Source organism: Phascolarctos cinereus, unplaced genomic scaffold (genome assembly GCF_003287225.1).
Source record: "Phascolarctos cinereus isolate Bilbo 61053 unplaced genomic scaffold, phaCin_HiC Scaffold_3;HRSCAF=262, whole genome shotgun sequence".
NCBI lineage: Eukaryota > Metazoa > Chordata > Mammalia > Diprotodontia > Phascolarctidae > Phascolarctos > Phascolarctos cinereus.
The window spans coordinates 239,207,692-239,222,779 of record NW_027555736.1 but is presented as its reverse complement, the minus strand read 5'-3'; the positions used below and the strand labels follow the sequence as shown (position 1 = coordinate 239,222,779).

The window sequence follows — 15,088 nt, the reverse complement described above, 5'->3', positions numbered from 1 at the left end:
TTAAACTTCTAATATTCATTTCTCTTTTTGTATAAATGTAACGTGGGGAGGCCAGGAGAATGTCTGATCGAATAGATGAGATTAAAGGGTATGAACCTTTGTTAGAAGGGTCATACATAGTTCTTAAAAGGTAGACATGTGCCTTAGCCCCTGACTGGGAGGGCAGAGTGAACATTTCTGATTGTCCCTCATGACAAGTGCGGCCTGTAAGATAACTGGCAACTGAAAGTCAAGGGGGAGAGAAGACTCTCATTTAAAAGAGCTGCCCCAAGAATGTAATGGGAGGGATTAGGAGAACCCTTGTTCAGCGTTGGCAAGACTTACTCAGCCTGATTCACCTTTTCAGTGCTGAAGCAGAGGAAGAGGAAGCTATCAGAAATGCATGAAAGGATGGCTTTGGTAGCTCTCTAGTTGTATGCAAGGATGGATACAGGACTTAGAATGGGCAAGAAAACTTGTTTACTTAATATCCTGTAGTATGTTTGCTGGTCTCTTAAGTCTCCAAATGCCAATGATCTTAAACTTGAATTAAGAGAAGAATCCAGGAAAAGAGGAGAGGATTATTTCAGCTTTCTCCTGAGCTTGAGATTTTGAATCAAGGTAAATATTTTGCATTGCCTCTCACTGTTACTGAGGCTTTAACTACCTTGACTGTATCTGATGTGATCCTTATGAAAAGTTTCATTTGATTTCAAAATCTGTTGAATAATTTTCACTTTTGTTCAAGAATATAAAATTTTAAAACACAATTTAAAAAATGCACATTTTAAAAAGAATTATGATTGTTTTTCCTTTTGTTTCATGTTTTCACTCTTGGAATGACAACAGACTGTCAAGGTTAGGACAGAGGAGTATAGGCGGAGGCTGAAGGGTGTAGAAGAGGCCACCTGAGCTTGTTCATTTGCTGTAGTAGAAAGAACATCGGATTCAGAGCCAGAGTACCTGGGTTCAAATTCTGCCTCTGCTACTACTACCAGTACCACCTTGGGCAAACCACTTTACCACTCTGCGCCTTAGTTCCCTCATCTGTAAAGTCAGAGTTTTGGACTTGATCTCCAAGTCCTTTCTAGCCCTAAATTTATGATCTAATGTACTTGTGTAAATAAACTACAGTTTGTTACTGACATCCCCCTGGGAAAGTTGGAATCCTTTGATTCTGATGCCAAGGAACTCGTTCTAACTCTCCTACGACTTCCTGAGGGAGCACTGGTGACAGACTCATAGCTGTAGAGCTAGCAGCGACCTTAGATATCATCTAGGCTCAACCAGCTTACTCACTTTGTGGACGAGAAAGCAGAAGCTCAGAACGATAAGTCATTTTCCCCTTGGGGTCACAAAACAAGTCGAGTAGCAGAGCCCGGCTTCAAAGCCAAGTTTGGAAGAACACTGTATGTACTGCTTTTTCACTTGATGTCTTAAGCATTTATATATGGCTAAGATGTCTCACTTCTGAAACCCATTACCTTCTAGCTTTGAGATGCAGTTTCCATCTAAAGTGAGCTCTTCCAAATTAACACAAGATTCCAAACCTTCAATTTTTGTGAGATTATTATTGCTAAATGAAGCCCATCGCAAATTCACCAATCTTTCCAAATTAGCGATTTCAAAGAGATTTTGTCCATCCAAATTTAAGGCAGTTATCTGTAGAAAAATGGATTCAAAATGAATTTAGTAAATTCTTTAAAAGATACAATATTTTAAAAAAAATTTCAAAGTAGACTAGTGATAATTAGGCTCATACAGACACTAAAGAAATTCTACCATAAACTGAAGAGTAAAACTCTGAAGACATAAATCTTTTAAAAGTAAGATATGGTAGAGAGCAGCTAACCCCAAAGGAGGCTTTGCTCAGCACCAGCTCTGCTAAACTGTGCAACAAAAGCACTTTTAAGGTTTACAGGTCATTTTACATGCTATGATGGCCTATCGTCAAGTAACTTGCCTATTGTTATATGATTAGTAAGTGTCAAAAGTAGGCTGTCTTGGTCAGTGTGCTAGGCTATAAATGAATGAATGAATTAATAAAAAAGCCATTTATTAAATGTTTACTGTGTTCCAGGCTCTGTGCACAGTGCTGAAGATATAAATACAAGCAGACAAGATTGTCTCTGCCCTCAAGTAGCTTCTACATTCAGTTGAAAGAGACAATACATAAAGGGAAACTAGGGATTGTGCATGGATTATGCACGTGGCAGCATGATTTGAAAATGGCAATGCGTTCTGCTTCTGGGCAAGATAAGGTAGAAACTCACCCACTGAGTATTCAGGAGGTGGTGGGTTGTGGAGAATCACCCAAGTGCAGGGGCCATGATTTGGAAATGTCTAGGAAGTAATATTGGTAGGCTAGGAAGCAGTGGACAAAGACCAGGCTAGGAATAAGGAGGCCTACGTGCTGGGTATGGCTCTGCCACCATCTACCTCTATCACATCACTCGAGACTCTATCTTTGTTTTGCCTCATTAGATCATTCTTCTCCCTGGACTCTGTGGTCGCATCCTATTGACTTTCTTGACATTGCTCACACAAGGCTGGTTTCTCATGTCTGTGCCTTTGTGTTCACTATAGTCCTCATTTCTACCTTCTACAATTCCTCACTTATTTCAAAATTTAATTGAGGCACTACCTTCTAAATGGAGCTTTTCTCAATTCCCCTCAATTACTACTGGTATGTGGAGGTGTGGTGATGACCAGCAGAGCAAGGCTATCCCAGCTTTCCCTCTTGCTCTCACACTCACCCTGGTGTGAGATGGAGCAATTCCTTCCCTTGGGCTTGACTTTTCCTCTCATCCTCCCCTTAGGTCCCACTCCTGGAGAAGGGGTTTTGTTTTCAAACTGGACTAGAAAGGGAAAAAACGGTGAACCTCCCCCTGTCTCAAGTCCCCCAGCTCCAACCTAGCTAGTCACAAGACAACAAGAGAATTGGTTTTATAGCTGCAATACTTTGCTAGCTGTAATTATTAAAAATAAATAATTATCTTTTCCTTATCCTCCAAGCTGTCAACCAGAGAACTGCTCTGGCAAAATATTCTAGTCATAAATCTGTCTCTCATTCTCTTAGGCACTCCCCAACGACTCTTCTCTGCTGCATTTGAGCAAAGATACACACAGATCAGTAATGCAATGGTTACTCATGCTTATCACATTTAAAAATAAAGTCAAGATAAAAACTAGCAAGCTCTTAAGAAACAGTTAAATTTTGGGAAACAGTCACACACCTACTTTGGAAGAGGTAGGGAAAGGAAAGAATGGAGGAAGTGGAGGAATCATGGCCTTGTGCTCTGCTAGAGGAGCTAGTGGTGTAGGGTTTTTTTTTGCCAATACTGCACCCATCCTTATGTACCTCATGCCCCATCTAGGTGCCCATACAGTTCCAGTGCTGGCTCTCAAGGCTGCTTTTTACTACAGATCCATGCTTACAGAGGTGGCTCTCTCTTGTTCTTACTTCTGTACACTGCTTTGATGGCAGAATGCTCCCTCATTTTTCATATATTTATAGCTGCTCACAACGCCTTGGGCTGGGAGGATTGATCTGTGAGCCTCCTTCCATCAGTTCCCAGGTTAGGCCAAATTCTCCAGGGAATTAAGGTGATTCCTGCCTGAACCAGCAGGTATCTCCAGTGTATTGATCTCCTTGGCAAAACCAAGACAGGGCTAGATGTTTATCCTATATATACGTGTATATGAATATACAAGTCTCCTCTGGTGGAATGTATGGTCTTTGAGAGCAAGGACTATTTAATTTTTGTATTCCCTAGTGGTACAAAGTAGGTGCTTAGTGAATGCTTGTTGGTTAATTGATTTATTTCCTCCTTTATATATATGTATTTTCTAATTTTTTTTCCAGCTCTGATATTATAATTTTTCATTTGCCAATAGGTTACAAAATGGAGAAAGGGAAAAATGGCTATGAGATTATTAATGTGGATGAATTTTATATTTTTAATAACATTCTCTGGATTGTCAAGATTGAAATTTAACATGCTAGCCCTTCTTATGACTATCAGCAAACTAGATTCTACTTTTTAATATTTTACTTTCTAAACATGTAGTGTTGGGTAGCTCTCTGGCCGCATAGGGCCCTTTGAGAAGAAGCAAGGAGAGATTCTCATTTCCTCTATTCTGTCTAACTTGTCACAGTAATAAAAGTTTCATAATGAGCTCCAAATGACAAGATGTTCTGGATGACTATACTGCAACACAGATTTATGTAAACACTGTAACTAAAAAAAAAAAAGGTAAACTCAGAAATTATCAGGAATTGCCCTGATCTTCACCCCTTACTCTCTGTTATAACTGGATGGCTTTACCTGCTTTTACCCACTGCTTCTGGTCTGCTCACGTTCCCAGACAGTTCCCGCCCTTGGTAGGACGTATGTAGAAACATCCTGGTACCTTTCATACTGTCGATAACCTGTGGCTGTTGCCCAAATTCCTTGCCTGAATTCTGATCCCATCATCTAGTCCTTTTGTCTTAGGTCGCAATCAACATTTCACCCACTATCTGACTCTGACATTCTGTTTTATCTGCCTGTTAACACCCCTGTGCTCCAATACCTGGCTCTGACCTTCAGTACCAATACACATCCCCATCTGAGGTTATATCCTAATCCCAGATTCCCAGCTCTGGTTTCTAGCAGACTACTTTACTTATCCTCTATCTAGGCTTCCTTGTTTCCTGGTTTAGAACCATGTTTATGTTTCCTGGTCTAGAACGTTAGACTGACATCGATGCTCTCCTTGCTGACAGAAATCAAGTATAAAAACCTGAGGAGAAGCAAATTACCATAATAGTATCAAGCTTTACCTTAGAATACCAATTTCCACTAAGATGTGAAAATGGTTCTGACTTAGTCATCTGTGTTAGAATTTTGGCAGAAGGCCATATACTGAGTATTCGTGGTCGAGCTTCATCAGTTCTGGAATGATGTGAGAGGGTTATCTAAAAAAAAATACTCGATGAATAAAGGAAATAACATTCATAGGCCTATTATCTATCATGAGGGGTTTTGCTTCATATTCATATTAATAAATAGCATTTACACAGTGCTGTAAGGTTTACACGATACTTTACAAATATTGTCTCATTTTACCATCACATAACTCTAGCAGTTAGATGCTATTATCATTCCCATTTTATAGATGAGGAAACTAAGTCAGAGTGTGGTTATGTGACTTGCTGAGGGTCACACAGCTAGCAAGTGTTTGAGGCCAGTTTTGAACTCAGGTCTTTCCTGACTCCGGACCCAATGTTCTATCTGCTATGCCACCTAGCTTCTCAATAAAACAAAAGATTAAAACATAAACAATTTTTTTTTGTTTTCATAGTGGGTCTACGTCTTGTACTTACCAATCTAGACATTTAAATTCATGTTTGAATAATAAAGATATGATTTTCCAACTTATTTTTCTATGTAGTAAAAATTATTTCTTTCATGAATTTTGAACAGGTTTAAAATTATATATGGCTATATCTATACACCACTGCCAAAATTTTTCTTCTGTTAGCATCCAATATTCCAGAGACACTTTGACAAAAGTGTAGCATATAAAAAAGAAGAGTAAAGTTATTCTTAAACCTTGTTTAAGGGAAACTAAGATACTTCTACAAGTAAACCACTTGTTTTGATTCTTCTTGGCCATGAAGTATAATTTAATACAATAATGGAGAAGCATTTTGCTAAATATCATCCCAACAGCCAAAAGTCTTTAAATACATGCCTCTAAGCTAACCTTAACAAGGAAGTAGCTTATTTATTCAGAAACTCCAAGAGGCTTAGTGAGTTGGAGTGAGGACACAAACAGGTAGATCAGATACATGAAGGGATCTCCAAAAGAGCAGTGAGCTTTGAACCAGCAGTAGATTAATTTCTATAGCTGAGAGTCAAACGAAGCAATCTTAAAAGAAAACAACATTCAAGTAGCATAATGTCTTAGAAATTAATTAACTATATTTATCACTCTGATGAGCAGGGTCATGGGCTTGAATTTGGTATTTCAAAGGGGTTAGTTATGGACCATGTAAACACATTAAACATAGGGTCTGGGGCACTTTTGACTCAGGCTCTAGTATCCCCATGTAGCTCCAACATAGTTATGATTTTGATAATGAAATGATTAGCTGATAAAATCTAATTAGGAGAAAAAAGACAAAAGAAAATAAGAAACCTAACAACCAAGATGGTGAAAATATATTGTGCATTTGTTCAAGATAGTAATAGTATTATTCTCATGTGAATACTCAAGAAATATTAAACCGATGCATCCAACCTGAGTAATCTTTGTTCCGGCAATAAAATTTACAGCAGCATTTTTTTCTTCTTCAGTAACCGGGAGTCCATTTAAATGGATAAGAGTCTTTAATCTGCCAATAACACTTGGTCTCAATGTGGCTGGCTTAGGAAAAACAAAACAATAATTTAATTTTTAAAAATATTATGGATGATATTACATAGGAGAGTGCTTCATTCTTTTCCACATGATTAATACATTTGATATTAAGTACCACCTTAAAATTGCTTGTATCTAAAATAATAATAGCATTTGTACGGTGCTGTGAGGTTTGCAAAATGTTTTACATCTGTTATCTTGTTTGAGCCTTAAAACAAGCCTATGAGGAATGTACTATTGTTATACCCTTTTTTTTACAAAGATGAAGAAACTGAGGCTAAGAAAGGTTAAGTGACTTTCCCAGGGTCACAAAACTAGGAAGTATTAGAAGCAGGATTTGAACACAGGTATTTCTGAATCTAGGTGCAGTGTTTTAGCTATGTATCATCCAGCTGTCATCAATAAATGTAGAAAAGGTGTAAATAAGTCCTAAAAATACATGTCAAGGGGCAGCTAGGGGGTGCAGTGGATAGAGCACCAGCCCTGAAGTCAGGAGGACCTGAGTTCAAATCCGGCCTCAGATCAAACACTTGACACTTACCAGCTATGTGACCCTGGGAAAATCACTTAACCCCAATTGCCTAAAAATAAATAAAAAAATACATGTCAAAATTAAAATTTTATTTTGAACTTTCAACCCTGTGATGATTAAGTTCAGATTATTCTATACTAGTTGGCCAGTCAATAAACATTTATTAAGCACCTGCTGTTTGCCAGACACTGTGTTAAATGCTGAGGATACAAAGAAAAGCAAAAAAACCAGTCCCTTCTCCTGAGGAGTTCATAATGATACTATAATGAAAAAAATGTATCGTAGAGTATTAAAAAAGTGTGGCACAAATCCTACGGGAAGTTTCTTTGGTGATTCATTATAGTTATTTGATCTCCTGAGATTCACTCTTTTTTTGGGGGGGGCGGTGAGGCAATGGGGGCTAAATGACTTGCCCAAGGTCACACAGCTAGGAAATGTCAAGTGTTTGAGGACAGATTTGAACTAAGGTCCTCCTGACTCCAGGGTTGGTGCTCTATCCACTGCACCACCTAGCTGCCCCTTGAGATTCACTCTTGATAATGAATTTCACAGTAGAGAAACAGCCGGACTATGGCCACCCACAAAGTCACCTTTTACAACAGAAAAATATTAGTTTACTACATCTAGTAATAAGGGTAGAACAGAATGCTGAATCCAAGAAGATGGAACCAGGTGTATATAGACTGATAAAAAGGAGAGGAGAGAAGGAGGACAGAAACTGAGAGGTGAGAAGTGCTTGTGAATTGCCCTCAGGACTCTGGCAGGAATCACACTGAAGGCAGTTGATGGATCAGTCTAGTATCACGATCATGAGAAAAGGCAAGAGAGGTGAGAGCTATAGATACAGACTGCTTTGACACCACTACAAAGAACTGGCCTGGTAATTAACCACATAAATGTTAAACAACAGAACCACAGAACTGAACGTTTTGCTTCTGTAACTCAGTCTCCTAGCTATGCTTGTGCTATTTTGCATGAGATTCTCCAATGTGATGGAGAGAATGCGGATAACACACTTCTAAAGAAATATCCCTTTTCTTCCCTGAGAGAGGACACATGCATCTATATCTCTGTCTGGAGCTGATTCTAGAGAGAGTCTGACTGAAACCATGCTTGTTCTCCCTCTCAAAGAATGCCTGTTCTCTCTAAAATTCTCCCTAGCATGGCTGGATGCTAGGGATAGACTGTGTGGAGACTCAAGAACCTGATCAAGAGGGCTTTGAATTATAAATGAAGGGAGAGAGAGAAAATGTTAGATATCTATATCGATATCTGCATCTATATTTGTCGTTCACTTGTTTAGCCATGTCCGATTCTTTGTGACCCTATGGAATACAGCACACCAGTCCCTTCTATACTCCACTAGCTTCCGAAGTCGGTCTAAGCTCAGGTTCGTTGCTTCCATGACACTATCCGTTTATCTCATCCTCTGCCATCACCTTTTCCTTTTGCCTTCAATCTTTCCAAACATTAGGGTCTTTTCCAATGAATCCTGTCTTCTCATTACGTGGCCAAAGTATTTAAGCTTCAGCTTTAATATTTTATCTTCCAATGAATAGTTGGAATTAATTTCTTTAAGTATTGACTGATTTGATCTCCTTGATGTCCAAAGGATTCTCAAAAATCTTCTCTGACTCCATAATTCAAAAGTGTCAATTTTGGGGCTCTCAGCTTTCATCATAGTCTAACTCTGACAGCCATATATTGCTACTGGAAAAACCATAGCTTTTAATATATGGACCTTTGTCAGCAAGGTGATAGCTCTGCTTATATATGTATGCATGCTGTTCAGATTTGCTACAGCTTCTAAGGAGCAAGTGTTTTTTAACGTCACAGTTGCAGTCACCGTCTGCAGTGATCTTTGAGCCCAAGAATATGAAATCTGACACTGCTTCCATTTCTTCTCTTTTTATTTGCCAGGAAGTGATGGAACCAGTTACCAAGATGTTAGTTTTTTTTTACGTTAAGCTTCAAGCTAAGTTATATATTCAAGCTAACTTATAACTCTTCTTTCACTCTCATCAAGAGGCTTCTTAATTCCTCTTCCCTTTCTGTAGTCAAAGTGATATCATCTGCATATCTGAGATTGTTGATATTTCTCCTGGCAACCTTAATTCTGGCTTTTAATTTATCCAGCCTGGCATTTCCCATGATGTAATCTGCATATAAGTTAAATAAACATGGTGACAATAAATAGCCTTGGCATACTCCTTTTTCAATCTTAAACCAATCGGTTCTTCCATGTCTGGTTCTAACTGTTGCTTCTTGACTCGCATATAGGTTCCTCAGGAAACAGGTAAGACGACCTGTCATTTCCACCTCTTTGAAGACTTGCCACATTTTGTTGTGATCCCCACAGTCAAAGGCTTCAGTGTAGTCAAAGAAGCAGAAGTAGACGTTTTTCTGGAACTTGCTTACTATCTCCATAATCCAGAGAATGCTGGCTTACATCTATATTTCTATACTTGTATTATTTCTATATCTATATCTACATATGTATTTATCTCTATACATACATATCTATACCTATGCCTACATCTATGTCTGTCCCTATATTTATATCTGCATCTATACTTATACCTAAATCTATATCTACATCTATATTAACATCTTCATCTTAATCTAGACGTACACCTACACCTCCATTTATACCTACATCTACATCTATATCTGTGTCTGCCAAGCCACATGAAGCAAGTATAACACAGGAAGATGAGTATAGAGTGAGTCAGTAATTCTCAACAGACCCTATCCAAAAAAGAAGAACAGCAACAAAACACATGGCTTCAGATGTTTACATACAAATGTACAAAGTATGGATAACAAAGAAAGCTGGAACTCTTAATATAAGTAGGGAAATTTAACCTCAAAGTTGTTACTGAGACTTGGTGGAATGGTACTTATGGCACTTGTGACTGGAAGTGGAATGGAATAGCATTTTACTAAATGCTTACTGTACTAAGCACTGTGCTAAGTGCTTGGGATACAAATACAAAGGTGAGATGGTTCTTGCTTTCAAGGAGCTCACACTCTATTATAGGAGACAATACAAACAGGAAGGTTCCTCTTATTGTGTGATGTAAGTGCTAGAGAGATGTCAAGGTCTGATGGACCCTGGCAGCATAGCAGGTCAAGAAGGTCTTTCAGAAGCAGTGGAAGGGACCGATTAACAACAAAAACAATAAATGATATTTATGCTGTAATTCCTCACATTTATTGCAGTATAATTTATTGCCGTGTAGTGGTGTTGCTCTAAATTAAAATTAATTCACTGAACCACAATGCCAAAGAAGGATGGCAAAAATGACAATGCTTTGTCTTGTTACTGAAAAAGGACGCTAGTGAACTGCCTCGATCAGGTAGAGCCACTATTGATATTACTGGCATTGATAATCAATCAGGAGTATTGGAAAAAATAATGTGTTAAGTGCATAGGAATTCAAGCGGACACCATTTGTATTTTTAAACAGTTGTACTACTAAGACACTAATGCCGTGTCATGATTTTTTGAACAAGGTTGCCAAGCAACAGGCAGAGTGCCTGGCATACAGCAGTCGATTGATTGAAGGATGAATGTTAGGATAGGTATGATTTGCAGTAGGGAGGAGTGAGGCTTAGGATTATCTCAGAGAAGAGTGAGAATAAGGGCTTAGGAGTATGTTATAGACTATATGGGAACAGTAGTACCACTCAGTATTGACTGTGATTATAACCCAAGCTCTGTAGCCATGACTGAGGGGAGCAATCACTGTGGAGAAGAAGCCCATCTTCTGAACTACCACCAACATCAAACACAAATGACCTATCACAGTTGGCCATGTAAGCTCCAAAGCTCTGGGAGGGGCAGCAACTCACTCCCCTTCCTGATCACCATCCACCTTAGTCTCAGAAACTACCGATCCAGGAAGCAACCCTATGGAGATGCAGCCTGACAACAGCTACTTAAGACCTAGAAAAGAAAGTTCTTGCCATCCAATTCCTTGACATTGTCATATGGCTCAACATTAGAAATGGTTATGATTTTACCAATAGAAATGGCATTGGAGAAGATGCATTATCATTTGCTTTGCTGCTGCACCCTAAGGACCATAGGACCTTTACATCTGACTGATGGTAGATGTGACGACTTATGTGTTGTCTCCCCAATTAGAATGTGAACTCCTTAAGAGCAGAGACTGTTTCACTTTTGTATTTGTATCCCCTAATGCTTTGCACATAGTGATCATTTAATCAATTATTTTTCATTTATTCATTCATTCAAGGAAGAAATAAAACATTCATGAGAAGGATCACGAATCTGACACAGGGGCATGATATAGTAATTTATAGGGGACCTCAATTACCCAGATATTTTATGGAACTCTTGGAGAACAGCAGATAAATTCCTAATTTGCCTTAAAAATAACTTACTTCTTCAAAAGGTAGAGGAAGCAATACAATGAACTGATATGCAGGATCTCATTCTGATTGGCAAAGATGTACTAGTTGTTGAAGTAGAAATAATGGAAATGTTGTAAAGAAAATGCTATTTCATCTCCCATAGGTAAGAGCCACACACCTTTGTTTTAGGGATAGCAGGCTTCAAAGAGTACAGAAAAAAGACAGATTAGATCCTAGGAACCAAAATTCTATAAAGGGCAAGGCATTCTACGAGAGATGGAGAATTCCTAAGAATGAACTTCTGAAGACACAAACAGAAATAATTCAATGAAGGTAAAAGAGAAGAGTTGTCTAAAGAGACAAGTGGTAGATGCAGAAGGAATTCATTAATTTACTTAGATTAAGAAAAAATATATACAAAAAATGGAAGCAAGAAGTCAGCACATTCCTGTAAGAATAGTGGCAAGGGGTGCTAAGGCACAGAAAGAGGTAAGGGTCTTATGCAATGAATGCTAAGGATAACCAAAAAGACTTTGTTATGTTGGGATTAAAAGGTAGATCAAAGAAGGGATAAACAGGAGTATATGGAATGATGATAATAGATATTCAGAAGGCTAAACGACTCAGCTCTTATTTTAAATCTGTTTCTCAGTCCAGGAATTTGGTCTTTGGAACAAAGAAAGAACAAAAATGATTAGTAGGGAGATGACACCCAAAGTAAGTAAGGAGATGGTAATAGAACACTTAGCTTCTGTGAATGAGTTCAAGTTGCCAAAACTACTTCCAAGGGTATTTAAAGAAATGGCAGATGAGACTGCTGAGCATCTCTCAGTTATATTTGAAAAATCATGGCAAAAATTGTAAAACTATAACTAGAGAACTGCAAGTACAATGATCTTCACAATCAGAAAAAAAAAGCAGACTCTTTCAACTATGGGACTTCATATTTGACTTTGATTCTGAAATGAATTATTAAAGAGATGATTTATGAGCAATTAGAAAGGGAAGTGGTAACCACTAATTGCTATCATGACTTCATAAAAAACAGGTCACCCAGACTAACATTATGATGTTTGGTGATAGGGCTTAGAATTTGTAGATCAGGAGAATACCACAGTCATGGTAGGCCTGCATTTTAGCCCAACATTTGCCAGTCTCTCACACAATTTTCTAAACAAGACAGAAATGTAGACTAGATAAGAAGTACAGTTAAGTGGATTTGAAACTAGTTAAATTAGGAATGAATAATTTGATAATATCCTATGGAGAAGTATCAATAGGTGCTTCAACTGTATCAATACTTGGCCTTTATTAATGGATGAAGGCATAGATAGCATATTTATTAAATTGTCAGATGACACAAAACTAGGATGGATCACTAACCCAGCATATGACAGTATCTAAAAGATCTATTAGCTAGAATATTGGTCAGACCTAATATGATGAAATTTTAAAGGGATAAGTATAAAGTTCCATATTTAAGATTTTTAAAAATCAGCTTTACAAGCCTAAACTACTTCCAAGGATATTTAAAGAAATACAACTGCAAATACGATGATCTTCACAATCAGAAAAAAAGCTCAGTATAAGTCCACAATGTGATGTGATGCCAAAAAGCTGTAATATGTCGAGTATCTGCAAACCAATATAATAAATATGCACTATATAAATGAGCTATTATTATTAGGCTTCATTCAGAAGTAATAAGGATCAGAATGAGGAAAGTTACTCTAGTCAGACCACTTCTGGATATTCTATAAACTATACTCTAGGAAGGATTCTGAGAAACTTATCTTACCTTATCCCCAATACTTATTTCTTTACTTGCTAGAAGAGGGAACCCAGGCAGGGTAGTAAGAGGAACTAAAAATCATGATATATAAGGATTGTTGAAGGAACTGGGGATGGTTAGCCTGGGGAAGAGAAAATTTAGGGAGAAGATGTATACTGTCTTGAAGAAGATGAAGTGTTATGTGGAAGAGGATTTAGAATTCAGAAGGCTGAATTAAGTCACTGGGTGCCAACTGCAGAGAAGCAGATTTTGGCTTGAGAGCAGAAAGAATTTCCTAAAAATTAGAGTTGTCTAAAAGTAGAATTACTTCCTCAGGAATTAGTGTGTGCCCTATCACTGGAAGTCTTCGGGTGTCAGACATTAGACGAGTACTTTGTCAAGGGGTTATAGAGGGCATTTGGAATTGTGAATGCATAGGGATTAAACGATTATAATAATATTTTAACAACAATATTATATTATACTGAAACACAAATTATAGTTATTTTGCTTATTATAAGCAAATAGAATATTTTAAAATAAATATATCTGATGCATACCTTCTGCCATGGATTATGTCGAATATCAAGATTAAGAAGGTTTGAAGTATGTTTGCATAAAATATTAATTTCATCTCCAGTTTTTTTCAGCTGATTCCAGCTTAAGTCTAAGTACTTCAATTTCACTAGACCTCTAAATCCTTCAAGAGTTATCACGTGGTTATGGCTTGCATCCAAATATTCAAGATTATACTGAAAAAAAAAGGTACAATAATGATATTGCTACTACTGCTAAAACATAAGTACTTACATTAATATAGTTCTTTTTTCCATACTCAAAGAGCCTTGTAACTGTTGGAAGGCTAATCTTCATAATGGTACGAATAAATGAATTCTTCCAAAAAACTTTCTGTATTTCATTACAGACATTTCATTATTGATTCCTATTCTATTCTTGTGAGATAAAGAAGAGGCAAGTTGTTTTAGTTCACTTTTAAAAGAAGAGTGAAGGTACACTTCAAATCTAATCCATTTTATATTATATTTTATATTTATATTCATATGGCCTTGTAAAAACATATTTTATATTTTACAGAGGGCAAAACAGAGCTAGATAAGTTACACTTTGTATTATAATTAATTTCTAAATAACTACCTCTGTGGCCTTGGGCAAGTCACTTAATTTCTCTGGGCCTCAGTCTCCCCATCTGTAAAAAGGGAAGAAGGTGTTTTGCCAGCACCTGTCCCTTTTTTGCCATGTGAGTAGACCACAGGGCATGCACTTCCATCTCCCTTCCTGGGAGTCTCTTTGGGTTTCAATGGTGTGACTTCCAGTACACGAAGGGTTCAAGCTTAGTTGGGCATGTAGTGGTTTCAGGTAGTCTCTCAAGTTTGATCTTTTGGACTATATTCCTCCTAGTCAACCATAGAGTGAACAGCCCTACATCTTTAGCAAAAATCCAGATTTGTCACAGTCTCAAATTTCTCTTGGTCATCTATCATCACTACTGAGGTCAAGGGCCTGGGGAATATAGTTTTCTAAGATTCTTTGGAATAAGAATTGGTATACTTTGTAGACCTTCAGTGATGTGTAGAGCTAATGAAAAAGTTTATAAGTATTGGCCCAAATGAATGGCTTCCAAAAGCAAGCCCTACCCAGAAAGGTTATCTTGTAATAGTCTCACTCAACCTCATCCTTGCCTATCTTCCCACGAAAAGGCTTCTTGGGCATCACATGGAAATCTGTCACACACGTAAAGTAGCTTTGGCAGTGTCCAAAGTATGAATGAATGATCTCTATTGCTTTCAGTTCCTCTAGATACCTTTGGGTATAGTGGTGTGTGAGAGCGGGGATAAGCATGGGGATTTATCTGTAATTTCAAAACAAGTATATACTGAGTGACTATGTGCATGAAATTGTTGAAGTAAAACCATCAGTGGGCAGTAAAGCTATCCAATTGTCCTGTTGGCACGGGGCACTTAACTTGTGGTCTCTTTCATCAGGACTTAATAATCATC

The 15,088-nt window shown here is 37.7% G+C and overlaps 1 protein-coding gene across 1 annotated transcript in view; it reads right to left on the bottom strand.

Moving 5' to 3' along the window:
• LRRC9 (leucine rich repeat containing 9) overlaps nt 1-15,088 on the bottom strand; it is a 143,832-nt gene that overhangs the window by 58,002 nt on the left and 70,742 nt on the right. Inside the window, exons 18-21 of the mRNA XM_020986480.2 lie at nt 13,631-13,822; nt 6,268-6,393; nt 4,805-4,939; nt 1,464-1,641 (exon numbers count right to left, since the gene is read on the bottom strand). Of these exons, the coding sequence (XP_020842139.1) occupies nt 1,464-1,641; nt 4,805-4,939; nt 6,268-6,393; nt 13,631-13,822 (631 nt within the window). The remainder of the gene's footprint in view (nt 1-1,463; nt 1,642-4,804; nt 4,940-6,267; nt 6,394-13,630; nt 13,823-15,088) is intronic.